The sequence below is a fragment of the Herpailurus yagouaroundi genome, unplaced genomic scaffold (assembly GCF_014898765.1).
Source record: "Herpailurus yagouaroundi ecotype Mexico unplaced genomic scaffold, PumYag 222, whole genome shotgun sequence".
NCBI classification, from domain to species: Eukaryota; Metazoa; Chordata; class Mammalia; order Carnivora; family Felidae; genus Herpailurus; species Herpailurus yagouaroundi.
In genome coordinates, this window is record NW_024412453.1 from 19,220,570 (window position 1) to 19,246,215 (window position 25,646).

At 62.9% G+C, this 25,646-nt stretch overlaps 5 protein-coding genes and 1 long non-coding RNA gene across 16 annotated transcripts; 2 read left to right on the forward strand and 4 right to left on the reverse strand.

Annotated features, from left to right (window-relative positions):
• Positions 1-3,402: 3,402 nt before the first annotated feature.
• CIAO3 (cytosolic iron-sulfur assembly component 3) lies at positions 3,403-10,738 on the forward strand. The gene is made up of 11 exons (XM_040459520.1): positions 3,403-3,530; positions 4,740-4,835; positions 5,538-5,681; positions 5,960-6,092; positions 6,605-6,739; positions 7,031-7,149; positions 7,373-7,502; positions 8,186-8,258; positions 8,753-8,890; positions 9,320-9,477; positions 9,751-10,738. The coding sequence occupies exons 1-11, from the start codon at positions 3,465-3,467 to the stop codon at positions 9,987-9,989; spliced, it is 1,431 nt and encodes a 476-aa protein (XP_040315454.1). The 5' UTR covers positions 3,403-3,464; the 3' UTR covers positions 9,990-10,738.
• On the reverse strand, positions 6,903-9,321 carry LOC121019773 (uncharacterized). The gene is made up of 3 exons (XR_005785774.1): positions 8,814-9,321; positions 8,611-8,683; positions 6,903-8,199 (listed from the first exon to the last, which is right to left on the reverse strand). It is a non-coding gene; the product is annotated as an uncharacterized LOC121019773 (long non-coding RNA).
• A 26-nt stretch (positions 10,739-10,764) lies between the features above and the next one.
• HAGHL (hydroxyacylglutathione hydrolase like) lies at positions 10,765-13,972 on the reverse strand. 5 transcript variants are annotated; one of them, XM_040459531.1, is made up of 9 exons: positions 13,861-13,972; positions 13,223-13,359; positions 12,810-12,874; positions 12,602-12,719; positions 12,406-12,514; positions 12,222-12,325; positions 11,890-11,988; positions 11,461-11,540; positions 10,765-11,197 (listed from the first exon to the last, which is right to left on the reverse strand). In XM_040459531.1, exons 2-9 carry the CDS (start codon positions 13,325-13,327, stop codon positions 11,050-11,052), a joined length of 828 nt encoding a protein of 275 aa, XP_040315465.1. In that variant the 5' UTR covers positions 13,328-13,359; positions 13,861-13,972; the 3' UTR covers positions 10,765-11,049. The 5 variants fall into 5 exon arrangements, with proteins under 5 accessions (XP_040315465.1, XP_040315464.1, XP_040315468.1 ...); XM_040459530.1 differs by having other exon boundaries at positions 11,890-11,991; XM_040459534.1 differs by lacking the exon at positions 12,406-12,514 and having other exon boundaries at positions 12,242-12,325.
• Positions 13,973-14,524: 552 nt separating this feature from the next.
• CCDC78 (coiled-coil domain containing 78) lies at positions 14,525-18,862 on the forward strand. Of its 6 annotated transcripts, none has more exons than XR_005785773.1 (13): positions 14,525-14,724; positions 15,027-15,113; positions 15,187-15,273; positions 15,509-15,823; positions 15,947-16,014; positions 16,140-16,218; positions 16,323-16,448; positions 16,683-16,870; positions 16,938-17,109; positions 17,249-17,337; positions 18,288-18,354; positions 18,436-18,532; positions 18,629-18,742. XR_005785773.1 is itself a non-coding variant. In XM_040459515.1 (13 exons), exons 1-13 carry the CDS (start codon positions 14,665-14,667, stop codon positions 18,842-18,844), a joined length of 1,422 nt encoding a protein of 473 aa, XP_040315449.1. In that variant the 5' UTR covers positions 14,525-14,664; the 3' UTR covers positions 18,845-18,862. The 6 variants fall into 6 exon arrangements, 5 of the variants coding, with proteins under 5 accessions (XP_040315449.1, XP_040315446.1, XP_040315450.1 ...); XM_040459515.1 differs by lacking the exon at positions 18,436-18,532 and having other exon boundaries at positions 15,509-15,634; positions 15,767-15,823; positions 18,629-18,862; XM_040459513.1 differs by having other exon boundaries at positions 14,527-14,724; positions 18,432-18,532; positions 18,629-18,831.
• Positions 18,859-21,391, reverse strand: ANTKMT (adenine nucleotide translocase lysine methyltransferase). Of its 2 annotated transcripts, XM_040459536.1 has the most exons (5): positions 20,056-21,391; positions 19,748-19,852; positions 19,512-19,652; positions 19,249-19,299; positions 18,859-19,112 (listed from the first exon to the last, which is right to left on the reverse strand). In XM_040459536.1, the coding sequence occupies exons 1-5, from the start codon at positions 20,215-20,217 to the stop codon at positions 18,891-18,893; spliced, it is 681 nt and encodes a 226-aa protein (XP_040315470.1). In that variant the 5' UTR covers positions 20,218-21,391; the 3' UTR covers positions 18,859-18,890. The 2 variants fall into 2 exon arrangements, with proteins under 2 accessions (XP_040315470.1, XP_040315471.1); XM_040459537.1 differs by lacking the exon at positions 19,249-19,299.
• Positions 21,392-22,248: 857 nt separating this feature from the next.
• On the reverse strand, positions 22,249-25,640 carry METRN (meteorin, glial cell differentiation regulator). The gene is made up of 4 exons (XM_040459526.1): positions 25,492-25,640; positions 24,943-25,343; positions 23,983-24,042; positions 22,249-23,898 (listed from the first exon to the last, which is right to left on the reverse strand). Exons 1-4 carry the CDS (start codon positions 25,587-25,589, stop codon positions 23,588-23,590), a joined length of 870 nt encoding a protein of 289 aa, XP_040315460.1. The 5' UTR covers positions 25,590-25,640; the 3' UTR covers positions 22,249-23,587.
• Between the last annotated feature and the right edge of the window lie 6 nt (positions 25,641-25,646).

Consider the following 25,646-nt stretch of genomic DNA (forward strand, 5'->3'; position numbering starts at 1 on the left):
TGACCCTTGAGGGTCCCACAAAAGTTGGACATGAGGGCTCTGGCGGGTTGAACAGTGCCCCCCAAATAACATGTGCCCCAAACCCGTAAATGGGGCCTCGCTTGGAAATCGGGTCCTTGCTGAGGGTTAAGCTGAGGGTTTCGAGATGATATCATGCTGGGAGGTAGGTTGGGCCCTGAATCCAGTGACAAGTGTCAGGAGAAGACACACAGGGTCCACGTGCTGATGAGGCAGATGCTGGGGAGATGCTGTCTTGTGCCCAGGGCTCCCCAGGGCCACCAGGAGCTGGGCCTGCTGACACCTTGGCCTCAGACTTCTGGCCTCAAGAACTGAGAGCGTGGGGACGCCTGCGGGGCTCAGTCGGTTGAGCGACTGTGGGAAACAGAACACCACAATAACCACAGGGGCATATTCGTTCAGGCTCCAAGATCTCTGAGAAAGCTGGAGATCATAGGGTTAAAAATAAGGCGAAAGGAATGGAGCGAAATGCCCTCGGGAAATGTGGCCTGTTCTCTAGTAGGCAGACGAGGATGTTTTGCTTAAAGGAAGCCAGCTGTAAATAACACAGCGTGTTCACTCCCCTCTTTGTTTCTGATCCTGCCATAAAGATTCCTATCATATCCGATGTATCTGCAAGAAAGCCTTTGCACGCAACGGCAACGTACCTTTGTGCTTTAGCTGAACCACATGTACTTTGTTGTCACGCCTTACTAACCTTCTACAGTTAATCGTCGTGGATCTGTAGCTCTGTAAAAGTATAAAAGAAGATGTACAATAAACCTCAGGGCCTCGGGCGGTTGGCTCGGGGTCCCCTGTGCCTCGCTATACCTCGTCTTTTTCTCGGCTCTTTCACCGCCCCAGGTCCACGGCCCAAAGAGGTCGACAAGCGACCAGCTCTGATCTCAGCTCAGGTCATGATCTCACAGTTCGTGGGATCGAGCTCCGCGTCGGGCTCCGTGCTCACAGCACGGAGCCTTCTTGGGATTCTCTCTCTCATACACACAATAAATAAACATGTCAAAAAGAAAGAAAGAAAAAAACTAAGAGAATAAACTTCTGTCGTTCTAAACCCCCCAGTCGTGGTCCTTTGTTGTAGCTGCCTGGATACTAACGTCAGGCGGGTTCCTCAGACGGTGAAACTCTGATGTGCGTCTGCTCCCACCCAAAGATCTGGTGGCCAGCTTTGGGCAAAGGGGGTCCTGGGGACACATCCAGAGCAGAGGCCAAGCTCTGTACCTGTCCCAACTCAGGGAGAGGGGTGCCGACACCCAGGCACAGCATCGCGGCCGCTGCCCAGGCTGGCTATGGGGCCCAAGGCCTCTCAAGTCCTCAGCTGGCCCTCAGTTTCCCCCACGTGTATAAACCCCGGCACACGGGAAGCGTGCAGTAAATACTAATGATGATGAAAGAATCTGCAGGTGTGAGAGCAGGTGCACAGAGGAGGTGCACGCAGCGTCTGCTCAAGAGCCCCAGGTCTCCAGGGACGGGGCTGTGATTGAGTAAAAGACCCTCGAGGGGCCCTTGTTGTGTGAGGGTGTGGGTGATATCAGAGATCCCCAGTCAGGTTTTCTGAACCAGAAACCGTCGCCCAGGCACGGCACGGGGACGCTGGGACCGATGGTTTGATGCTAGGCCAACCTGGGTGCGCTCGGCGTCCGGACTTCTTGAAGCTACCCTGGGGCAGCCAGTTTTATTGAGATGTAGATGCACATGCCATACAATCTGCCCACTTAAAGGGTGCAGTTCTGTGATTTTTGACATATTACATTAGTAGTTTTCAAATTGTGGTAACATACCTACAACAAAAGTTGCCATAGCAACCCTTTTTAAGTGGCATTAGTTACAGTGTCGTGCAAAGATTACCTTGCTTTCCAAAACTTCCTCATCACCTCACCCTGAAGCCTCCTCCGGGACCCTGGCAACCTCCAATCTACTTAACGTCCCTGTGGAGTTGCCTATTTCACGGGCTTCATAGAAATGGAATCCTACGATAGGTGGCCTTTTGAGTGGCTTCTCTCGCCGAGCATCATGTCACCAGGGCTCATCTACACGGCTTTACAGCTGAGTCCTCGTCCGTCTACCCACTCATCTGCCAATGGACGCGTGGGCTCTTCCACTTTCGTCCACCCCGACCCTTTGCTCCACTTGGTTCGCTCCCACAGACTTGGGTTCCAGGGGAAGGAGGCAGGAAGCCCGCCCTGCAGGGACCCCGGCTCTGCACACCTACGGGCTGCAGCCCCCCTTCCCGGCGTCGGGAGAACCCTCCCTGTCCCCCCAGCCTCAGCCAGGGCCCCTCCCGTGTAAATCCTCTCCACCACTCCTAATGGGCCCTCATTCCTGGCCCCCATCTCAATGCCATTGTTACTCTCACAAGTCTTTTGTAAACCTACTCTGGGGCATTTCGGTGAAACTAAGGTTGGTTGGGGCTCGCCCACTTCTAAGAATCACTTAGGATTGTTCAGATTTCAGGAACCGTGTCTCAGACCTCGGTCAGGTATTGTCGGGACAGGGGACGGGTGGCGCCTGGGGGCCTGGAAGCGGAGCTCCCGTAGGTGCTACGGAAAGCCTGCCCCAGCTGTTGTAGAAGAAAGTCCTGTCTTGGCAGCCAAGAGGAGCAGCTGCAGGGGCCCCAGGACGCTGCCCCCGCCGGTGGACCTTGGGTCCCTGGGCCTCGACGAAAACCCACAGGCAGGTGTGGGAGTCAGCAGCACTCAAGTCCACACTGGGCTAAGTACTGCAAGGAGACTGGGAGCACAGTCCGGGCTGGGCCCTCAGAAACACGAGATGAACACCGGGACGTGCCAGACTCAACTCCTGCAGGTGTCTGGAAAGCCCCACTAAAAAGGGGTCAGTAGTGACAATAAAACTGGACTCGACACGATTTATAACGGCCCAGGGCCCGAGCCTGGCCAGCAGCAGTCCCGCGTCGCGCTACCAAACCTTACAGGGAAACGGCGCTTTCCCAAGCTGGTCTCCAAAATGACAGAAGAGGGTGTCGGAGCCCGTGAGAGAAGCTCCGCACGGAGCCGCCGAGTTGTGGGGAGCGCTGCCCGCCCTGTCACTTCCATTTCCCTCGCTCTGCAACAGGAACTGCACGCCCAGGGGCGCGGCAGGCGCCCTTCTGGGGTCTCGAGCGCCTCTGCGACCAAGTATAGCAAGGCCGCTGCCTCTGCAAGCAAGCTCCCAGGGCAAGGACTCAGGGCCGCATATCCCGCCGGCAGTGAGCCCTGGGTGAGGGAGGCAACACTGTGGTCCTGGCGGCCCCTCCGCCCACGCTCAGAAGGCCGGGAAGGTGACACGCTCCCCCGCGGCACGGGCCCCGCCGGCAGGGGGCGCGCGGCCCGGGGGGACGCGGATGCGCATGCGCCAGGCGGGTCGCTTTCCGGCAGCGTGGCGGAACAGTCCCGCAGTTTCGCGCCGCTTGGCGACGTTGGCGCCCCGCGCCCAGCAGCAGTACGGCCGCCATGGCGTCGCCCTTCAGCGGGGTGCTGCAGCTGACAGACCTGGATGACTTCATCGGACCGTCTCAGGTGGGGCGGCCTGGGTGGGTGGCGGCCGTGCCTGGCGGGGGATGGGGGGGGGACTCCCCGGACTCCCCTCCGCTCGGTTTCTTTCCCTGAAAAACGAGATCGGAACCCAGACTCCCCGCCCGCGTCCCCCCGGGCCTCTGGCGCTCGGGCTAGCTTCCTACTGATGGGGACCCGAGGCCAGGGATGGAGGCGCCCCGAGCCGGGTTCCTGTGCCGCGAGGCGAGGCGAGGCCAGGTCACCAGCCCGCACCGCCCAATAGGACAAGTAGTTTCGGGTCATCACGCTGTCCTCGGCGCGACCGGGGGACGGGAGTGCCGAGTGGGCAGCAGGAAGCGGGAGGGAGCCGGGCAGTGGCGGCTCAGGACCGAGGCCGGACGAACCTGTCCGCTTACTCTGGTAGACGGCGGGGAATGATCCCATCTCAGTTTGGAAGGCAGGGGAGTAGGTCCCTTGGAATCACCTACCGTGACTGGGGCGGGGGGCGGTGGTCGTCCTAGGTGCTGGTTTGGGGAGGAAGACAGAGCTTGCCCCTAAAGGGGACAGGTCAGGTACACTTGAAAGCGGGAGGCGGCCTTCTCTGGTGTAGCTGCCTATCAACTGCACTGGCTGCGCAGGACACACAGGGGCTGGGAGGGGAAGGGCATGGGGCTGGTCACAGCTCCGAGGTCAGGGATGAGCTTGGACAGGGCCCCCCCCCCACCAGGGCTTTCTGGGGCTGATCATCTCTGGGAAGGGAATAGCCAGAGAGACTCTTGTAGTGACAGCGAGAAAGGGCAAGAACTCGAAGTTGAAGAGAAAAAGAACATTTCACCGGGCAAGGCGGGGACTCCAAGTGTTCCTGGAGCGATGCAGAAAGGGTGGTTCCTGGGCATCCTCTTGGTAGCCAGGGTAACACTGGCTCTCCATGTGTGGCCACGCCTTCGGTTTGTGCTGAACAGAGTAAAGGTCAGGGCTGGTGGTGCCCGCAGGTGCCTTAGTGTGTAGGCCCAGCTAAGTCCGCCTTCCCCTGACTGAGCTGCAGAGTAGGCCTCAGTGCTGGCAGGGGTTAGAACGTGTGCCCCTGTGCAAGCAGGGTGACAACTGTATTGCCATGACTGCTGCTGTGGCAGGAAGAGAGTCGGGCAGCGCCCCTGTCCCATGTGGTGGTCCCCTCCTCTTCGGTAACCTCCACACACTTGGGCCCCCACTTGGGGCCTCTTCCTGGTACAGGATTGCATCAAGCCCATGAAGGTGGATAAGAGGTTGGGAAGCGGCGTGGCCAAGATCCACATCGAAGACGATGGCAGTTACTTCCAGGTCACTCAGGTAAGTTCCAGCCCAGATGACCAAACACCTGTTTTTGCTGCTCCGTCCAGTCACAGGTACGGAGATCATGGGACCTTTCGCTGTCATCAGAGTGGTCAGATTCACTGTCGTCACGGCTCGGAGGGCAGAGATGGTGCCTGGGGTGGTGGTGGAGGGGCACAGAGGCAGAACATGGAGCTGTGGGGGGGGGGGGGGCTCTTTTTGCAGATGGTGGTTCCTGTCTTCCCTTCCCTCTCCCCCACCGCCACCGCGAGTTCTAATTCTGTAAGATTTTCCAGTTAAGGACCCCCTGGGTGGCTCAGTTGGTTAAGCGTCTGACACTCTCTTTTTATTTTTTTATGTTTATTTTTGAGAGAGAGAGCGAACTTGAGAAGGGGAGGGGCAGAGAGAGAAGGAGACACAGAATCTGAAGCAAGCTCCAGGCTCTTAACTGTCAGCACGGAGTCTGATGAGGGGCTTGAACCCACAAACCGTGAGGTCCTGACCTGAGCCAAAGTTGGACACTTCACAGACTGAGCCACCCAGGCACCCCAACCAATATTTAATTTTTAAAAATTGAGTGGCACACAAAGCCAGCCTCCTACCACATTGGTTGTCGGTGTTGTGAGCCAGAGAATAAAGGCTTCCTGCAGGTTCCATTATGCTGAGTGCTCGTGTCCTTGCGTAGAGGCCCTCTGAGTCCCGAGTGCTTGTGCTTTCCAGGATGGAGGGACCCGGAAGCTGGAGAAGGCCAAGATCTCGCTGGATGACTGCCTGGCATGCAGTGGCTGTGTCACCTCGGCAGAGACCGTGCTCATCACTCAGCAAAGCCACGAGGAGCTGCGGAAGGTTATAGATGCCAATAAGGTAAGTGGGGGGCGTCTTTGAGACTTTTTTAACCTGATGTCGCCCCAGTGTCCTTTGCTCTTGCTGCCAAGGGCAGCCCATCTGGTGCCTCCTGCCTCTTGTAGGTGTCGTCGGCAGGATGCCCGTGAATTGCTGGTCAGGATTTCACACCGGGGTGTGGGGCCCTGCGTGTACGTGGAAGTGACACGCCCTGCCGGAGGCAGCACGCACTCCCCCAGCGCTGGCCCCCTGGGAGTCTGTACAACACAGCGAGTGAGCATGTGTCCTCTGCTTTGCAGACGGCGGCCCCCGGTCAGCAGAGGCTGGTTGTCGTGTCCGTCTCGCCCCAGTCCAGGGCATCGCTGGCTGCACAGTTCGGGCTGAACCCTACAGACACTGCCAGGAAGCTGACTGCATTCTTTAAGAAAATCGGTAGGCAGCAGACCTCGCGTGCGTGCTGAGCTCAGCGTGTGTGGGGTCCAGCGAGGGGCTCCTCCGGCCTCTGACTCACTGAACTCAAACGCACCAGAAACTGTTCTGAGTTGACTTCAGTATGAAGTTTGGGTTTGACAAATGAGAGCTGAGCCTTTTAAGAGGCAGCCATCTGAATCGTGGCTGTCCTCCTCCAGTCTGGAATTCCTGGAATTCCTGGAATTCTCTGGAATTTGCTCCCCCCTTATTGTTTTTAAACTATCACCCTCGAGGCCCATTTCCCTGGTCCCCTGTCACGCTCTGGCTCCCAAAGACTTTGGTCGATCTCTGTGAGCCAGGAGCAGGCCTGGGAGGACATGGGGCGGGCACAAGAGGTGTGGCCTGGCCCGGACAGCCGCTGTGCAGACAGCTGAAGTGCCCCTGGAAAGTGGCGTCCCCGCTCCCAGGGGCGTGATCGGGGCCTTGCGATGTAGCCACGCTTCGTGGCGGTGAGGCGGGTGCTTGTGTTGCAGGGGTGCACTACGTGTTCGATACCTCCTTCTCGAGGAACTTCAGTCTCCTCGAGAGCCAGCGAGAGTTTGTGCAGAGATTCCGAGGACAGGCCGACTCCCAGCAGGCCTTGCCTGTGCTTGCGTCCGCCTGCCCAGGTGTGTTCACGCTGCGGGACACGGGGGACAGGAACGCTGGGTGGGGCCACACGAGGCTTCTGCCACCGTGGCCGCCTCGGCAGAAGGAGCTGCCCTGAGAGCCACCTGGGGTCACCGAGTTCCCCAAGACTGTGATCTCACAGATGCTAGAAGCACACGGCAGTGACAGCAGAGTAGGCACGTTCTTTAACGGGACCAAAACTCCCCCTACAAGCCGGTGCACCCCAGAAGGTCATGCCACTCCCTGCCCAGCTGCTCAGACACCCCGTTTGTTCCCCGTGTCGGCCTCAGGCTGGATCTGCTACGCGGAGAAGACGCACGGAAGCTTCCTCATCCCCTACCTCAGCACTGTTCGGTCCCCACAGCAGGTCATGGGCTCCCTGGTCAAGGACTTCTTTGCCCAGCAGCAGGTAACAAGAATATTCCAGCTGTGAACGATTCACTGCCATTGTTCACAAAGATGAGCCAAGACCTCCGATGTCCACATGGCCACACGAGGCATCTCGGTCCCATCCTGGCCGCTGGCCGGCTGTGTCCCAGGCCGCGCCTGTGGTGTCACCCCCCCACCTTATCCTGCGGGCTCCTTTACTATCAGGTCAGGCAGCGACTTCACATTTCCACATTTCCCTGCAGCATTTGACCCCGGACAGGATCTACCACGTGACGGTCATGCCCTGCTATGACAAAAAGCTGGAAGCTTCCAGACCAGACTTTTTCAGCCAGGACTACCAGACTCGTGATGTGGATTGTGTTGTCACCACAGGTGTGGGTCCCACGTAGTGGTATTGCCCGGGCCCTGCCTGCAGGCTCTGGCTGGAGCTGCCAGCCCCTATGCATGAGGCAGCCGGTGGCCCTCCCCTGGGGGCCAGATCAGACCTCACAGCTGTTCCATTGTCTTGGGGGACGTGTGGCCAAAGGGCCGGGTGTTTGCTCTAAAACAGTCTGCGTGAAGAGACGGGTGGGGATTCTCGTCATCCACTCTGACTCACATGGGCCAGTCACCCCATTTTTGAATTGAGCAGCCTCACAGTCTCCCAAGTGCTTAAAATACAGAAAAGAAAATGCTCAGGAACCCAGACAGTGGGGTGGGGAGGGGGCCCCCCTGCATGAACACATGCCCCTCTCCACCTCATGGGGAGCCACGACCACACTGCGGCGGGTCCGGGGATGGGTATATCCACCCCCCCCCCGCCACGCTGCTGGGAGGGTGGAGGGTGGGCTGCGGGTCTGGGGAGCTGGCTGGCTCTTCTGAGGGTCCTCAGAAGTGGAGTCCTTCCTCGCCTCAGTGGCCAGGTTGACCCTCCACCCATAAGCCAGGAGGTGGACATCCGGGTCTCTGGAGCTAAGGTACAGGTTGCCAGGGATGCAGAGGACGCGGGTTTCCTCAGCGTTCTGTTTTGATTGAGATCTCAGCTGAAGCGCCCCTGTGCTGGGGTCTTACCCTAGGAGAAGTCTTCAAGCTGCTGGAAGAAGAAGGGGTCTCACTCTCGGAACTGGAGCCAGCCCCCCTGGACAGTCTGTAAGTCACCACCCACTGCAGCAGAGGGGAGAACGTGAATCCAGCGTCGGGGAGCTCGACGTGTGGGTTGGGGGGTTGCAGGCGCGCTGGGAGGCACGCCGCAGAGGGCGTGGGGGTAGACGGTCCCCAGATGGACCTCAGCTCTGCGTCCCCTCCCTTCCTCTTCTCCACCGTGACTTCCTCCTAGCCAGGTCCGCGTCCGCCCTGTCGCCGGTCTCAGTGCACACAGAGGTGGTCAAGTTCATGACCTGGCCAACGGACAGTGCACTGATGGTCATCAGAGCTGTCCCAAACTTGACACACGTCTGAGCTCCCCAAATAGGTGACTCAACAGAGGAACGATTTCTCCCACCTGAGCTTCCTCTTGACACGCAGACAAAGGCCCTGGGGGTTCTGGACTCCTCTCCCATCTAGCAAGCCGCTCCCTCACATGGGAGAGACAAAAGGTCACCCGAAAACTCCCGCTGCCACCGAGGCCATGCTCTGCTCCCCAGGTGCAGCAGTGTGTCTGCCCAGGAGCCCAGCAGCCATCGGGGCGGGGGCTCCGGGGGCTACCTGGAGCACGTGTTCCAGCACGCAGCCCGGGAGCTCTTTGGAATCCACGTGGACGAGATCACCTACAGACCCCTGAGGTCAGTGGGAAGGGCTGGAGCATGGGGACAGGGCAGCAGGCTGGGGTGGGGGAAGACGCAGGGCACCAGCCCTCCTCTCCCGCTCACGTGAACCGGCCTCCCCACCCAGCGGTCCGCGTCCCTGCCCACACCCCAGGGGGTGGGAGCCCCAAGGCCGCGGTGGCGCGCCTGGCACAGGGTGTGTCCCGACACAATGCTCCCTTCCACGGAGGGAGGGAGGGCCGGGGGCTTTGTGCGACCTCGCCACGCCTCACTGCCATTCTTGGGAGGGAGGATCAGGACACTGAGGCCCCCGCCTAAAGGCGGAAGCGAGCTTTCTACCCTGTCCTTGCATCCCTGTCCTCCACGTCCTCCACCGAGGAGCCGGTTAGGTGGCAGACGTGCCTGCAGGGGCGGGTACCGAGGGAGCCTGGCCTGTGCTCCCCCCAGGAACAAGGACTTTCAGGAGGTGACCCTGGAAAAGGAGGGCCAAATCGTGCTGCACTTTGCCGCGGCCTATGGCTTCCGCAACATCCAGAACCTGGTGCAGAAGCTCAAGCGAGGGCGCTGCCCGTACCATTATGTGGAGGTCATGGCCTGCCCCGCAGGTAGCTGGGGTGGGGCCCGCTTCTCCCAGAGGGCACGGGGGCCCTTTCCAGGGCCAGGGCTGTGGGCAGTGTCTCACCAGGGCAGAAGGGGTGGAGGCGGAGCCCGGGGGTCAGGAGGCTCAGGAGGGCCGGTGATGGGAAGGGGTCTTGGGAAGGGGTCGTGCTGTGCTTCCCAACCCCCCTCCCCCACTCCCCGGTATAGGCATCCTCCCTGTCACCGTGCGCTCACCTGTGTGCACCTGTGAGCTCACCGTGTGCTCACATCTGCTACAGGCTGCTTGAACGGCGGAGGCCAGCTCAAGGCCCCCAACACGCCAGGCAAGGAGCTTCTCCAGCGCGTGGAGACGCTGTATAGCATGGTCAGGACAGAGGCGCCGGAGGATGCACCTGGCATCCAGGAACTGTACCGGTGCTGGCTGCAGGGCGAGGGCTCGGAGCGCGCTGGCCGCCTGCTGCACACAAGCTACCACGCGGTGGAGAAGGCCAGCTCCAGCCTCGGCATCAGGTGGTAGGAGGCCTCCGCGCCAGCCTTCTAGGCCCGCCACAGCCCGCACCCGGACTCCCGGGGAGGTCGTGTCCCGAGACCCCGGGGACCACCCCCGAAACGCGGACGTCAGCTGTGGGGATGTGCCGGAGCCCGTACAGAAACGAGCCTCAGAACCCGTAGCCAGGACAGGTGTGCTCGTCCTGCCTGCCCACTGCAGGAGGTCAGATGGTCCACAAGGTCCCGGAACCTCCCCACAGGCCCAGCTCTGCGAGCAGGGTGCTGGCCACTCCTGCCTTGTGGCCCAAGTGTGTGGGGGTTTCAGCCGGTCCCGTGGGCTGCACAAGGCAGAACAAAAGCAGGAGCCAGGCTCCCACTGAAGCCAGGCTGTGAAGGACAGTGATGGGCAGCGCCTGCCGGGCCAGTCAAACTTGGAGCCCAGTGTGAGGAACCCTACTGCGCTGGATGGCGTAGAATGCTGGCAGGAGAAGGGCGCCCAGCCTGCGACACCCCCTGCGACAGGGGTGCAGCACCTGCCCCACCTGGGACCGGGCCCTGATGATGCCAGGCATGGCCTCTGGGACCTGACAGCTTGCGTTCTCTGGGCAGAATTCCAGATGGGAAGCAGGGTCTGTGAGAGAGGCCGCTGAGACTAGGCACGAAGTCCCTTCTCCACTTACAGGAGTGGGGGAGAGCACAGATCAGGCTGAACCCACAGGCCTTTCCTTACCAAGTTCCAAGTCTAATAAAGGGATCTCTCTCCCGATGGTTTCTCTCCGAGAGCATCCACCAGCATCAAAAAAGAAGTCTTTTAAAGCTTTATTCAAAGTTCAAGAGCCCCGTGCACCCCGCTAGGCTGCTTCCCAAACACCCAGGTCTCAGGGCTCACATGCACCCCAGAGAGGGGCCTCATATGTCCCCTGCCAGGGTGCCTACCCTCCAAAGCCAGACAGCCAGCTGGGTGGGGCCATGGAAGGTTCCAGACGCAACCCTCCTGTGGGCTCAATGTGCCGAGGGTTGAAGGAGAAGAGATGTGCTGCCGGGCCGCACGGTGGGTCCACTTGGGGCTCACTTCTGTTGGGGTGTGCTCAGGGCCCCCACTGCAGTGCCAGGAGAGCCCGGGCCTGCGGCTGCAGGGACTCAGCCGCCCGCTCGAAGCTTGCCCGCTCCCTGCAGAGTGCCTCCAGGACCTCGGCCGGGGCCGCCTTCCCCGTGAACTTGCACACAGGCTCTTCTCTGCGGGGAGAGGGGGCGCCGTGGGGACTCTCCCTGGGGACACTGCCGGGTGGGTGCTGGCAGAGGACACTTAATGAGCAGCCTCTCCCTGGTGCAAGTCAGCCCAATAACCAGTTCCCTGGCACCTCCTGCAGAGCCCAAGTGGCTGCCGAGTCGGGCTCGAGGCCAGCAGGCCGACCCTCAGGCGGCCTGCTCGGTGGGACAGCCCCTGGAGTGGGCATGGGGCCCCCACAAGAAGGCCTGGGATGCCGACCAGTACTCACGCCACCCTTAGGAAGGGGTTGTAGAGGAGCTCCTCGCCCAGGGTGGATGGCACTGTGGGCATGTCGTCCTCATCCCTCTTCTGGAATGACCACAGGCCCTTGTCACAGCCTTGTCTTGAGAGCCCCAGACAACTCCGCTCCACTCAGCCCCGCCCCTTCCTGGGGGCAGGAGCAGAAGAAGGACTGCCTCGCCCCATCTAGTACTTGAGGGCAGTCACCCTTGGGTCAGTCCTGCCAGCTGCCCAGCCCTTTGTCCGAGGCCACCAATCCCTCCCCTCACCAATAGGAGCCTCAGTCAGCAGGATACTCAAGGCTAAGCCAGGTCTGATCACTCCAGGCCAGTCATGCCTGACTCCCCCTGCAGCGCCCCTCCTCCGTCCCAATCTTCATCCACCCTCCAAACCTCGCCATTCAGAGGAGTGGCCGCACCTTGGCCCATGACAGCTTGGCCCTCACGTGGTCATTGCCGGGCTCCACTTTCTGTGCAAACTCAAGGTTGCCCAGCGTGTGCTCGTGGCCACAGAACACCTTCTGGAGAAAGGAGGCACTCAGAGGGTGCACAGTGCTGCCACAGGCAGTGATGGGGGAAGGCGCTCACTGGGGCTGGCCTGGACCCTCCCTGGACCCCAGAACCCCAGGCCTGATCTGCCTGGACTCCTTGGCTAAGGTTCACTCTGTATCCCTGGCACAAGGCAGGTACAGAGTGTGGAGGTTGTGCAGGGAGTCTGGACCCTACAGGAAGGCAAGGGATGCCGGCTCACCGTCTCCGGCGGCAGCGTACCCAGGGTCTCGACCAAGCTCTGATACATTTGCTGAGCTGTGCTCTCCAGGCGCAAGCCGCAGCCACCCACCGACAGCGCATCCCCTGGGGAGGAGGAGAGCAGGTCAGGGAAGGTGGGGCGGGGTCAGAGGGAGGTGGGGCTGGTGGGGTGGGGCGACCAGTACCCGAGAACACCGCCGGCGGATCAGGACAGTCCTCTTCCCATAGGAAGTAGCTCATGTGGCCGGAGGTGTGGCCCGGCGTCAGGAGACAGCGCACATGGATGGCCCCAAACTGCCGCAGAGGGGCAAGCGGCTGGTGACGCGGGAGGGCCCGCGGCGCCATTCCCACCCCCCACCCCGCCCCCGGACCGGTGCTCACCCGCAGCTCCTCGCCGTGCACCAGCCTGCGGGTCAGCGCGCAGATGCGCTCGTCCGCGCCCAGCACAGCCAGCCCCGGCCGCAGCCGCGCCAGCTCCGCGTTACCCCGCGCATGGTCCCTGCGGACGGGGCGGAAGCAGGATCACAGGCGGGTCGGGGTGGGGCAGGGGCGATGCCCTCGCGCCTCGGCCCGCCCCGACCGCGCTCACCAGTGGTGGTGGGTGGTCAGCACAGTGGTCAGTGACACCCCCTCCCGGCCCACGATCTCCAGCAGCTGAAAGGGATGGGAGTTAGGGAGATCCGGCCGGGCCAGGTGGCCGGCCCCCACCCACGCTAGGGCGCCAGGTGTGATGTACACAGACTGCCGGGCAGGCCAGGAGCGGGTAGGGGTAGGGGAGACCCAGCAGACGATATCTGAGCGCCCCGTGCGTACAGAACAGTTAGGCACCAGGGAACGGGGAAAACGGAGGTGACGTGGTCCTAACTTGAGGGCAGACTCAAGATTAGAGAATAGGGGAAAGGCCTGCTCCAACCAGGGTGGTTGGGGTGGTGGGGGGACCCTCGGGGGCCAAGTTGCCTAGGCCCGCAGCGGCGCCCCCCGCCGCCCACAGGTTGCCCTCACCCTCTTGGGCACGGCCACGTCCACGGCCACAGCCTCCCGCGTGTGCTCCTCGATGACCAGGTACATGTAGTTATCCTCGAGCACAGGGATGACCTTGACCTTCATGGTCGCAAAGTCCAGGCACCCCGCGTCTTCTCCTTGAGAGGCCCCCCGCTTCTGAGCCCCTTCCCCTGGGCGGGGGCTTCCCTCAAAGCAGGGCTGGGCGAGGGAGGGGTCAGCTCCACACACACTTCAGGGGCCAGAAAGGGAGCCCGCCCCCTGCTCCGTGGACTTCCCGGAGGACCGGTGCGGAAGCCAACGCCCCAAGCTCAGGCGGTCCGGCCAAGTGCGGAGGCCAGCCCCCAGCGACGCCAACGCCGCCGCCGCCCGCTGCGCAGGCCCCGCCCCCCGCCGCGGGCCCGGTCCCCGCGACCGAACCGCCCGTTCCACGCTCAGGCCACGCCCCTCGCGACGACCCGACCTCCCCAGCCCCGCCCCACTCACTCCGCCTTCCCCTTGAGCCACGCCCTCCCGTGCCGCTCAGCGCTCTGCCTAAGCCACGCCCCTCGTCAAGGCCCCGCCCCTCTCCGGGCCCGCCCCGCCCCTCAGGCCCCCCCTCCCGTCACGGCGCGACACGGGTCCCGAAATGTTCCCCTTACCCGCAAGGGCTGCACCCCCCGACTGCGCGGACCGCTTGAGAGACAGCGGGACAGAGATGGGCCCAGGGCACTATCCACAGGGCCCGAGCGGAGCGCGGCGCTCCGCCTGGCCGCCGCCAACGGCCCGCGCCCCGGCGCAGGGAGCAAGCGTGCGCAGGCGGGGGCGCGCGCGTGCCCGGTGGGGGCCCCACGCACGTTCGGCCCCGCCACGCGGGGCGCTGCAGTGCGTCCTCCGCGAAGCCTTCCGGGCTCGGGAGCTGAGCCAGTCCTCTTGAGACCCCCAGCCCTTAACTGGAATGTCTGCGTCCCCTTCCCTCGGGCTGGTGGTGGGAGAATCTGCAGTTTGTTCGCCTGCCCATCCCAGCGTCCGACCAGAAACAGCAGGCACACAGGGGGCGCCTGCTGAGTGTGTGAACCCCCACGGTAGAGCAGGGCACTCTGCGAGAGAAAAACGGTAACAGCAGCGGTCACTCTGTCTCACACCTTCCCAGGCTGGGCGCTCTCATGCACTCCTGGTTCCATCTGCGCCCGGGATAAATGCAGCGGTGCTGGTCTGCATTTCGGAGAGGAGAAAACGGACACCAAAAAGGATGGACCATGGAAGGAGCTGAGAGAGGCCCCCTCCCCACCTCCTCAGCCACCACCGAACTTCCCCTTCCCGACTGCCCTCGTGGGTGGGGCCCTCAGAGACCGGGGACCAGCAGGAGACCAACAGAGGCCTTAGCAACGCCCCCAGCCTCTGTGTTGCAGCAACAGGCCAGTAGGCAAGGTGGCACTGCACTTGGGCCAGACTTCCTTTTGCTTATGGAGCATGCGGCAGCCCCAGGCGGCAGGCCGGAGCCCCCACCCTGGGCCACTGAGAATGTGAGTCCTTCCAGGACACTCCTGCTTCTGTCATGGGGTCAGGGTGCCTCCCCATCACCTCAAAGGCCAGGAAGGGTGCCGGTAGCCATGTCCTGGATTTGATCCTGGCCATGGGAGAAACTGCCTAGTTCATTCAGGCTGTGGGGTGTGTGTGTGTGTGTGTGTGTGTGTGTGTGTGTGTGTGTATGTGTGTAGGGGATATTAGGGAGGAAGAGTGCATGGCTGGTGGCTCCATGGGAGTGGAGGCCACAGCCCAGGCCTGAGACCCACCTGGGGGGTGCGGGTGGGCGGTTCCTCCCCAGGTTCTGCGGCAGGCCGAGGACTGGACAACCAGCCTCAAGACAGAGCTTCCCTCAGATCTACAACTGAGTGAGGAGCAGCGGCTGCAGGTTGGTGTGGGGCCCTGGGGTGCTAGCAAGGAGGGGTCCCACAGACCCCACCTCTTACTCTGGCCACCCACAGATCTCCAAGGAGTTGGTTGACCTGCAGATCACAACGCATCACTTGCGGGAGCAACACGAGGCTGAACTCTTCGAGCTGAAGAGTGAGGTGGGTGCTGATGTGTGCCCACATGTGCCCTGAACACACAGGAGGAGGGTGCATACCAAGGACCAGTGCTGGGAGGGGTCCGGGGGCACCCCATGTGATTGTACACACTCACGGGGTGCCTGTGTCTCCACCTCTCCCGCGTGTGCTGTGGTGCCCTGCATGGGTCCAGATGATGTTGACCTGCCCCGGGTGTCCTGGCAGGCAGGCGCACCTGCTCACCCTGGCCACCCTGCAGGTCCTGCGGCTGGAGAGCCGGGTGCTGGAGCTGGAGCTGCATGGAGATTGTGCAGCCCCGGCAGAGGCTGACCTGGGGCGCCGCCAGAAGCTGGCACAGGGGCTTGGGCACAAGGCCCAGGAGCAGGTACACTCCATCCACCACAGACCCCAGGTCACCCTAAGCGCATGGAGGGCCTGCCTGGGTGGATTGGGCGGCGGGGAGCCAAACAGGGGTGCACAGGGGCGCAGTGAGGTTGGGACCGGCTCTCCTGTACAGCCACAGCCTGAGGACTTCTTGACCCCTAAGACCGAACAACAGAAGCTGGGGAACAGTGTGAGTGTGCAGCTCCCTAGCCTGGGAATTAGTGCAGATCTGTCCCAGCCCAGGGTGCAGCTGGGCAAGGCCAGGGACCCAGAGCTTGGGGTCTCATTCAGCCAGCCCTTGTGTACCCGGCAGCTACAGGGAGAATGGCAGCGAGTGCTGGAGCAGCACAGGGCCCAGAAGCAGGCACTGGAGACCCGCGTGTGAGTGGCCGCCTCACCCGGGATGGGGAGGATCCGGGAGGGCACCTGGCACAGATCGGCTGTTCCCAAGAGGCAGAGGGAGGCCCCGCCCTGAGCCCAGCTGAGCTTGACGCCCACATCTGCAGGGCAGATCTGGGTCGGCAGCTGCAGGGAGCCCGAGAGGAGGCCAGGATGGCTGGGCAGCGACTGGCCACACAAGCCATGGTGAGGCCCAGCCCCATCCCCTGACATCTGGTAGATGGGTGTCCTACAACGTCAGCAAAGGGCCACCTCGTGGAACGTAGGTTCAAGGCTGCCTCCACCCGCAGGTATTGTCCGCCTGCCAGGGCCAGCTCCGCCAGGCTGAGGCGGAGAACGCCCAGCTGCAGCTGCAGCTCAAGAAGCTGAACCAAGAGTATGCCATCCAGCTGCAGCGATGTGCCCAAGCCGTGGCCGTGAGCACCACCTGGGGGTGGCCCTGTGCTGGGTGGGAGGCTTCGGGTCCCGCGGAGCCCAAGCCTGGCCCGAGTGCGCTGGGCTGCTTCCGGGAGACCCCGTGGGCCCGGCCTGCCGCACGGCCCAATCTGCTCCACAGAGGGAACCGTGGGAGGAAGTGTGGGCCCAACCAAGCCCCGCCCTTGTCAGCCCTGGCCCCACCCCCACCCCCAGCCCCGCCCAATCTCCTCCAGGAGTCTGCAAAGCGCACCGGCCAGGTGCCGGAAGCCGCAGCCCTGAGGACGTTCCTGGAGACCACCCTGGAGGACATCCGGGCAGCACACCGCAGCCGTGAACAGCAGTTGGCCCGGGCTGCTCGCGCCTACCGCAAGCGCCTGGCAGATCTGAGCCGTAGACATGAGGAGCTGCTGGCCAACCACAGGTGGGCCCGTCCCTGAGACGGGCACCTGGGGGTGGGGTGGCCCTGTATGACCCGACATGTGGCTTAGTGTGCAGCAGGTGCCGGCAGACCCCAGTGGGGCACCCTGGACCCCCAAGGCTACCTTTGATGCAGCCACCTCAGACCTGGAGCCACTGCCTCTGCACCTGGTCACCAAACTCAGTCACCTACCAGAGAACCAGGCCAGGCTGGAGACGAAGCTTTGGAAGCTCCAGGCCCAGGTGGGCTCTCCCTGCTGCCCTACACTGGCCTTGGAGCTCAGAGCCCCAGAAGAAACCCCAGCCCCGTGACAGGCTCAGCAAAGGTCCAACCCTCGAGTAGCCTGCCTTATTGAGCTGACAGAGAATTCCTACCACACAGCCTTTCCAGTCCAATGGGCTCATGACGCTGCTCTTGTTCCTACAGAAGGGACCCAGTGGAGCCTCCCAGGGGAGCACATCAGAGCCACAGTGAGTACCCTGGGGCGTGTGTTGGGGAGATCTGTGGGGAGAGCATTCAATTTATTCCCCCAACTCTAACTGCGGGTTGGGAGAACAGGGAGGCCCATCTGTGTCCTTGGGTCTCGGTCTATATGGGGGGCATCAACAGTCACAGAAAGCCAAGTGCCTGGGGTGAAGGGGGTGCCTGACAGGAGAGGGGCTAACCGTGACTAGAAGGATCAGGGAGGGGCGCCTGGGTGGCTCAGTCGGTTAAGCGTCCGACTTCGGCTCAGGTCATGATCTCCTGGTCCGTGAGTTCGAGCCCCGCGTCAGGCTCTGTGCTGACCGCTCAGAGCCTGGAGCCTGTTTCAGATTCTGTGTCTCCCTCTCTCTCTGCCCCTCCCCTGTTCATGCTCTGTCTCTGTCTCAAAAATAAATAAACGTTAAAAAAAATAATAAAAAAAAAAATAGAAGGATCAGGGAGAGACCCTGAGGAAGGGACATTTCAGCAAGACCCAGAGGACGGAAGGATGAAGAGGTGTGGTGGGATGGCCAGCAGAGGCCCTGGCCCCAGGACGGGATAGGGGCGGGCCGCCTGGTGACTTTCACAGCCCTTGCCTCTAGATCTCCGTGTGTCTGACTACAGTGGGCAGGAAATATGTCAGCGCAACTCCGAGTTTCGAGAAGCAAACCCCTAGAATGGGGGGGAAGTCCTCCATCAACATCCATACAGCACTGGGGTCACTATGTTACCTCGCGACTTAGCCCTCTCTGAGTCCCTGTACAGGGAGGGCTGTCCTCCTGTACAGATGGCTCAAAGGCCCAAGGGGGGCCCAAAGTGGACAGGTGGGTCCATGCAGTTCTGCACTGGCTCCCAGCAGGCAAGTCAGGAATCTAGGTGCCCCAATTTGAGCATGATCATTGGTCAACACCTGGCCTGATGCTGGCCCTCATACATGCCCCTCCCTCTCTCCTCCCAGGGGCCAGGAACCTGCCTCCTGGGCCCAGATCCACCAGAAGTTCCAGGACTTCTCCCGTGGCACCCAGGTAGTGGGCAAGGCCTGGCTGGGGACCCCCTCCTCACACTCTGTCCTGCCTCAGAGCTTCTGCCCTCCCCATGCCAGGCAGAGCTGGAACGCGAGCGGGCAAAGCTACTAGTCCGGGCCACGATGGCTGAGGAGCAACTTTCTGAGCTACAGGACTATGTGGACCAGCACTTAGGCAGGTGGGCTGGGAGTGAACTGAGGGCCTCAGCTCCAGGCAAGAGAGTCAGGGCTTGTGCACAGCCAGGCAGGTGACTAAGCCTGACTCCTTTGAGCAGGTACAAACAAGAGATCCTGAGGCTGAGGAAGCTAATGGGTACAGAGGACGCCTGCAAAGTGGGGGCCACCCCTCCAGTCAAGCCCCAGCACTCCAAGACCCGCAGCCGCTAGCCAGCTGTCAAATGCACTCAGCAGAACTCTTCGCATCCGGCATGGAACCCTCCTCACAGCACCCCCTTGCGGGCAGGGGTCATGCCACCCAACCCTCCACCTAACAAGAGTCAGTACGTGTAGTCCAGAGTCTTTATTGTGTCCAAGTGGTCAGCCAACCTGAGAACGGGGGGCCCCAGGGACTGAGGCAGAACTGGGTTCTGGGGAAGCCTGACCGTTTGGCCCACCACTATGGACATCATAGGCCCAGACACGGTCCAGACCCTCCCCCATCACAGCCACAGGCTGCCAAGTGGGGAGGGGGAAGCGCCCCGACACCACTCGGGCCCCTGCGGGCAACTCGGCCCGCAGCTTGTCTTCCAGCAGGGGGAGCTGTGGGAGAGAGAGCAGGAAGGAGGACAGGGTGGGCAAGATTGAATACAACTGCCCCTGCCCAGCTCCTCCAGGCCCAACCCCTCCACGGAGGGTGGCCCGGGCCTCCCCTGGGGCTAGCAAACCCCAGACCTACCACGCTAGGGGCCAGGAACACAGATACGTTGTGGCAGTCCCTCAGGCTCACCTGCAAGAAGAGGTCACCCCAGCAGGGAGCGGGGCCCCAGCCGAGGAAGAGGTGTGGTGAGCTTGGGGTAACTGTGGCTTCCAAGTCCTGGCCCCAGCCCACGCGGGTGCAGGCAGGGGAACCCGGGGTTGTCAGCAGGGTGGCCAACCCAGAGCTGGAAGTGTGGAGACCAGGCGTGGGGGCCCCTGGGGGTCCGGGACTCCCTGGGTTACCTTCCAGAGGTCCTCACGCAGGTAGCAAACACTGCCGGCACAGCCTGCTCTCCACGCGTGCAGCCGGGCCAGCCCCACTAGCCACGGGTTCAGCTCGTAGCCCACAGCCGGGCGGAGACCGCACTTATGAGCAGCCAGCACCTGTGGGCACACGCAACTGTGGGTCCAGAAGGTGGGGAGGTGCGCTGGCGAGAGGGGGAGACAAGGACACCCCCCCCCCGCATCCCACTCCTTACAATCCTGCCGTCGCCAGAGCCCAGGTCCACCGTCTTTCCAGGACGGCCTCGCAATAGCGACAACACGTGCTCCACCTGCCGCTCACTTGCACCGACATAGGGCACCTGGGCAAGGAGGCAAGCGGGGCTGGGTCCCCAAACCTGATCCCACGTGGGGGGGGGGGGGGGCGGGGGAGACGCGCAGAGCTTGCCTCCTGAGCTTTCAAGGTCCCCACCCGCGGCCCGCCAGGGAGAGGCAGCGCCTCCCACTCACTGCGGGTTCGGCTCCGCCCCCGGACCCCGCCCCCAGCCATGGCCCCGCCCCGCACCTGCAGCCGCAGCGGCACGCGGCGGAAGCCAGGCTGCAGCAGCAGCGCCCACGCGATGTAGGCGGCCAGGCCTGAGCCCGCCGCCGCCTGCAGCAGCTCCAGCGCGCCCAGCCGCCGCTCGCGCAGCTCCGACAGCGCCTCGCCCGGGTCGTCCTGCTCCATGGCGGCGGGACGCGCGCCCCAGGGTCGCCCCGCCCGAAGGCCCCTCCCGGGCTCGGGTCGGACACCCTCACACGCGAGCCGGAAGCCGGAGGGGGCCCTCCTCCCCGCCCCCTACCGGAAGTGGCGGGGCGCCGGAAGCGGCCTTCCACTCGCTTTCCGCCGCGGCTCGGCCCCCTTCCCGCGCGTTCCGGGTCCTACTGGGACGTCTGCGGCCGCCAGCCGCACCGGCCCAGCCTGCGCACGCAGGGGACCCCTGGGAAGGGCAAGGCAGGCGTGGCCGGAGCCGGGGCGGGGGGCGGCCGTGGAGCTTGGCGGGAAGGGATCCCCGGGGTGTGGGGCGGCCCGAGCCGCAAGGCTGTCTCAGAGAGACTGGTGGAGGTCCCCGCCCACCGCGACACCCGAAGGCCAGCCAAGCCCGGGGGCGGGCTCAGGGAGGACACCCTCCCGGGTCCGTCCCACAGCTGAAGGCAATTAGCCCGAGTGGCCAGGACGGGGAGGTTGCGGCGGATGTTGGGAGGTCAGCTGAGAGGTAGGGTTGACCAGGAGATCTAGCTGAAGGCACATGTTGGCTGTGAGTGTGGTCGGACGGGGGCCGGCTGGTAGCCGGCCCAGCCACGGGAGTGGAAGAAAGAGCCCCAAGAGCTAGGCAGACCACCTTCCTTCTCCAAAAACGCAAAAAAAAAAAAAAAAAAATGAGTTCCCGGAGGTGACCTGGCAAAGCCTGGGGGTGGGAGAAACAAATAGGGGGACAGAGCCCTGGGTCAGGTGGCAGAGCCAGAACCTCCTCATCCCACCTTGAGGCTGGGTGAGATGTCTCGTGAATGTTAGGGGCTTTCATGTACACAGGTCATGGCCTGGCTCCTTGGACATCCGCGGCCCTGGTCAGGAGCCTCAGCATCAGACAATATAAACATGCCCAAGAGCCCTGCCCACACCTTCAGGTATACATCGCCTCACATGCCTGCCTGTACTTGTCCCCAACTGGCCCCAGTCCTGAAAGACAGGCGCCTGTGGGTGGCAGGAAACTCCAGTGCCATGCTCCCAAGAAATGAGCACTGGGGAGGAGGGTCGGCCCCACGTGGCTCACAGGATCCTGTCTCCTGTGGGACTGTCACTGGGCCCTCCCCAGAAAGAAAGTTTGTACACTGGGCTCTAGGCAGTTGGGGGGGGGGGTGCTTACACAGTACCCCACCCTTGTGTGTTTTGTTCCTTGTTTTATTCCTAGGGCAGCACCTGGCACCTAGAAGGCACTCAATAAAAGCTGTTGACTGAATGAATGCACGTAACCAGACTCCTCAGTGCACACACCCCACAACTCTCATGTTTACTCAGGTGCTCTGCTCCTCAGCACTTGGGCACGTACCTGTGTGAGTGCACATGCCCAGAGGTGCCCCACAGGCCAGCTCCCTTAGCCCACAGCCCCCACATACATGCTCACCCACACCGTTTCCCCTTGCCCCCGCCCCCCAGGGCAGGCATGAAGCCCCTGGCCCAAGACTTTGGGGCATGACCTGGAGCACCCCAGGCCTCCTGTAGCCCTGTTAGCCATACCCATTTCTGCACTTTCTGCACCTTATGAAAAGAATACTAGTTACAAAGTTAGCACTTTGCGGAGAGGGTGTGCATGGGAGGCTCAGGCACTTCCTGGGACAGGTGCGTAGAGACCAGTGTCCAACCAAGGGCTCAGCCCAGAGCAGCCGCCCTACGTTTTTGTGGGCAGGTGGTCTGGGAGGCAGTCCACAGTGACCCCTGGGTGTGGCCAGGGGCCTCCTTCGCATGAAAGGCTGTGGGGAACTGACCACAAAATCAGGACAGATACCAAGGGTAAGGATAGCCTTGGAGAGGAAGCCGTCCTTGGGGCCTGGACAAAGCAGAAACCTCCCAGCAGAGGAGGAGGATCAGGAGAGTACACCCATCTCTTCCTCCTCTGGTCTTTGCCGAGATGCTCTTCGGTGAGGGGAAGGGGGCAGACAGGGATACGACGCTCTGCAGTCCATGGGAAAGGTCCAGGCTGGAGATCAAAACACAGGGTCATCAGCACATGGATGGTTTTTAAAGCCACGAGGCTGCTCCAGCTCTCCGATGAGGGAATATCAAGGGACAGGAGAGGTCTACTGCGTGACCCTGAGCACTCCATGGTTGAAAGTTTGGGGAGAAGGGAGCGGCAGTGAGCCTCAGGAGGGCAGGTGGCTGCAAACCCCTGGGAACCTGCCTCCCCTACCCACAACTGTCAGCCAAATCTGGAGGAAGGAGCCCTGTGTCTGGGCCCTGCACAGACCGGCCGGCCTCTCTTTTAGTCTCAGCTCCTGCCTGAAAGATGAGGCGGCCCCTGGCCTCCATGCCCACCGTCAGCTCCTTCCCCACTGCAGACTGGCAGATGAGGATGGGAAGCTGTTTCTGGGGCTCAGCCTGTGAGTCCAGGTGCCCCACCCCCACCCTGAGCTTTGGCTTCCTCAGGAACGCGTGGGGTTGGAGTGAGCAGAGTCAGCCAGTCCCGGTTCAGAAGCCCTGGCATGCACCCCCACCCCAGGGGCATTCAGCCTCCACACAGGGCTTTGTCCCAAACTGCCCTGGCCTTTTATGTGACTGAGGCTGAAGAGGAAGGCGGAGGCAGCAACAATGGGGCCGGTGGCGGGAAACGGTCCTTAGAGACCCCATTGTATCACCCTGCCCTCCAGAAACGGTGCCCGACCCCGCAGAGGAGACCCCGCTCCCGTGAGGATGAGCCATGTCCGGATGCTACGCACGTCTCAGGGCCCTCAGGACAGAGGGGGCCATTCTTCCCCGAGGATCGGACGGGGCCAGGATGACTCTGCTGGGCTCCCAGCGGACCACAGAGGGAAGTCGGGCATCCTGCCAGATTGCACCGCCTTCCCTCACAGGCTAGGAGTGCCGTCTTCCTGCCTGTCCCCCAGTAAAGGACCCCTCCCTCCTCGACCTGGGGAGTTACAGCCCTTTTTCCGCTTGCATTCTCACTTACGGAAGAACCCGGCCTCGAAGGTAGGAGCAGCAGAGCTGAGGATCACGTGGAAGGAAGGGTCCCTGCTTCCCCCCAACCCAAGCGGCAGCTCGCCTTCAAGGCACGGGCACGGGCCACTCTCCCACTCACTAGCTGGGTGGCCTTAGACAAGGCATCACTGCCCAGAGCCTCAGCGTCCTACTCGGAAGCAGAAATCGGAGCAGTGGGGCTGGGGGGTGCTCAGATGGCCCAGGCTCAGGCATGGGACACTCCCATCTACGCTGGCTAATGACATCAGTGTTCCTCTTGGTTGTGGCTATCACCTCAGAAGCAGCTGGGACCCTGAGGAGGCTGTCCCTCCCCACCCACCCTCTCCCAGCCCCTCCCCAGTGCCCTGCTCCCCCTGGCCGCTCAGTCCAGTGCCACCTCACAGGGGTGGAGGTGGTCGGCGTGGGCAGCCGCATAGGCACGGCTGAATTCCTGGAAGCGGGGTGCACAGCCCAGCCAGGCCTCACCAAAGCGGCTCCAGCCCATGAAGAGGAAGGCGCCGGGGCCAGGACGGACGCCGCAGCGCAGCGGGGTGTGAATGGAGGCCTGGCCCCCGGACTCCCCCACCCGGAACAGCGGCAGCGTCTGTCGGAGGACACGGGCAGCTGCCACTGTGATAACAGATTCCTGCAGCTCTGTGTTGTGGGCAACCCCGCGGATGGTTCCGTTGATCACTGCGGGGAGACATGCTGCCAGTGGCTGGCAGGGCAGGGCAGGGCAGACCCCAGCCCCCACCCCCCTGCGGTGGGGACACTCACCAAAGTCGCTGGTGCACGCAGTCAGCAGGAGCTCGGCGTCGCTGCAGGGCCTACAGACACCTGGCATGAAGGGGGGATCCCGACTGTAGGTCCTGCCCTCTCCTGGACCCCCCTAGGCCTCCCCCCAGCTAGAGGCAGGAGGGAGAGGGCAGGCCGCCAGACCCTCCCCTCACGGCCTGATGGCAACGGGGGACCTGAGGGAGCAGGCGGGCACACACATCTTGAAGACATGCTGTATTCGGGGTGACACTTGCACGCTCGTGCGGGCACAGACGTGGGCCTAGGGGCCGTGCCCAGCGCGCGGGCACAGGGACTCGCCGACCTGCAGGGGGCGTCTGGGGGCACACTCCCATGCACCCATCTTACATATGCACACCAGCACGAGGGAACCCTGCGGGCCCCCAGAGCTGCCTCCCGCCGCCCAAAGACACCAGCCCAACCTGGTGGGAGACAGGAGGGGCTTTGGAGTAGTTGGCCTGGGGCCAGGGTGCAGAACAGAAAGATCCCCTGTGGGGTCAGGCTTCAAGTTCTAAGAGAGTAAAGAGCTGGGCCTGGTGCCCTGCGGGGGGGGCGGGGGGGGGGCAAGGCAGCGTCTCCATGGTGACCAGGCCGCACACAGGACTTTTTGTTGTACTGGACTGGGGGAGGGGAGGGAGGTCACTGCCGGGCCAGGGAGCCCTGGACAGCTTTGGCTGGAGGCTTTGATTCTGTCCCGCCATCTTCCCCTCCCCCAACCCCTCAGGGACCAGGAGTCCCCGCGGCCTCCCCTTTCCCCCATTCTGCCCAGTGCTAGCTCTTTCCCTAGGCTGAATCATGAGGGATTGCCCGCCCCCTTTCCAGACCCTCCGACCTGTCCTCGCTAGCTGTGTGGCCTCTGACAACCCATTTCGCTCTCACGCCTGTTGCTCTCCCTGTACAGTGGGGACGACGGGTCCACCCCCCACCCAGCTCATCACTCACCATCGGCACCAAGACCGTGGGCCTGTGGAGGCAGCTCTGGGTACCTGTCCTCGTGCGTTTCGAAGCGGAAGGAAGCCACGCGGCGGCTGATGTCTGGGTGCGGGGTGGCCTGCAGGAAGAGGGCCCGGCGCTCACGGGGACCCCAGCGCACGCACCGGCCCCCCGCCGGGCCCAAACCCTCGGCCAGCAGCAGCTCCAGGGCGCCGCCCGCCCGCTCCGCGAAGACTTGGGCGCCTGCGAAGGACCGCGCGGGCCGCAGGCAGGCGATGCCAGAGCGCGTGCCGGAGCCGGAGCCGGCCAGGGTCAGGCGCAGCGCCCCGGCCGGGTACAGCCACTGGATCACGCCCTCCGAGCAGGCCAGGGACAGCTGCCCCACGCTGCCCGGCTCCTGGGTCAGGCCGCTGGGGACAGGACGGGAGGCGCTGAGGCAGGCGGCCCGCGTCCCCACCCGGCACGGCCCGCTCGCCCTGCACCCTCCCCCGCAGCCAGCGGCAGCTGTGTCCACTTTGTTCTCCGGAGCCCGGGGGCGCGGCCTTGGGGGGGTCGTACCTGCCGCTCCAGTTGCAGCCGTCCCCCGAGTAGCCGGCGTGGGTGGCGGTGGCCAGGAGGCCCCAGCAGAGCGCGCAAAGCAGAGCAGGGGGCGGCATGACGCGGGCCGGCGGGCGGGGCGGCGGCGGGAGCCCGCGGGTCGCCAGCCGGCCCCG

Coding starts and splice junctions, on each gene's coding strand:
- CCDC78 (XM_040459512.1), top strand. CDS start 14,665: ATGGAGCATGCGGCAGCCCCAGGCGGCAGGCCGGAGCCCCCACCCTGG. Junction 16,219..16,322: donor GACTGGCCACACAAGCCATG/GTGAGGCCCAGC, acceptor CTCCACCCGCAG/GTATTGTCCGCCTGCCAGGG. Junction 18,355..18,628: donor ACTTCTCCCGTGGCACCCAG/GTAGTGGGCAAG, acceptor TCCTTTGAGCAG/GTACAAACAAGAGATCCTGA.
- METRN (XM_040459526.1), bottom strand. CDS start 25,589: ATGCCGCCCCCTGCTCTGCTTTGCGCGCTCTGCTGGGGCCTCCTGGCC. Junction 24,043..24,942: donor CCACGGTCTTGGTGCCGATG/GTGAGTGATGAG, acceptor CCTTCATGCCAG/GTGTCTGTAGGCCCTGCAGC. Junction 23,899..23,982: donor TGCGTGCACCAGCGACTTTG/GTGAGTGTCCCC, acceptor GTCTCCCCGCAG/TGATCAACGGAACCATCCGC.
- CIAO3 (XM_040459520.1), top strand. CDS start 3,465: ATGGCGTCGCCCTTCAGCGGGGTGCTGCAGCTGACAGACCTGGATGAC. Junction 5,682..5,959: donor AGGTTATAGATGCCAATAAG/GTAAGTGGGGGG, acceptor TCTGCTTTGCAG/ACGGCGGCCCCCGGTCAGCA. Junction 6,093..6,604: donor TGCATTCTTTAAGAAAATCG/GTAGGCAGCAGA, acceptor CTTGTGTTGCAG/GGGTGCACTACGTGTTCGAT.
- HAGHL (XM_040459530.1), bottom strand. CDS start 13,327: ATGAAGGTCAAGGTCATCCCTGTGCTCGAGGATAACTACATGTACCTG. Junction 11,992..12,221: donor GTACGCTGCCGCCGGAGACG/GTGAGCCGGCAT, acceptor TCCTTTCTCCAG/AAGGTGTTCTGTGGCCACGA. Junction 11,198..11,460: donor AACCCCTTCCTAAGGGTGGC/GTGAGTACTGGT, acceptor CTCTCCCCGCAG/AGAAGAGCCTGTGTGCAAGT.
- ANTKMT (XM_040459536.1), bottom strand. CDS start 20,217: ATGGAGCAGGACGACCCGGGCGAGGCGCTGTCGGAGCTGCGCGAGCGG. Junction 19,853..20,055: donor GCGTGCCGCTGCGGCTGCAG/GTGCGGGGCGGG, acceptor CTCCTTGCCCAG/GTGCCCTATGTCGGTGCAAG. Junction 19,653..19,747: donor GCTCTGGCGACGGCAGGATT/GTAAGGAGTGGG, acceptor GTGTGCCCACAG/GTGCTGGCTGCTCATAAGTG.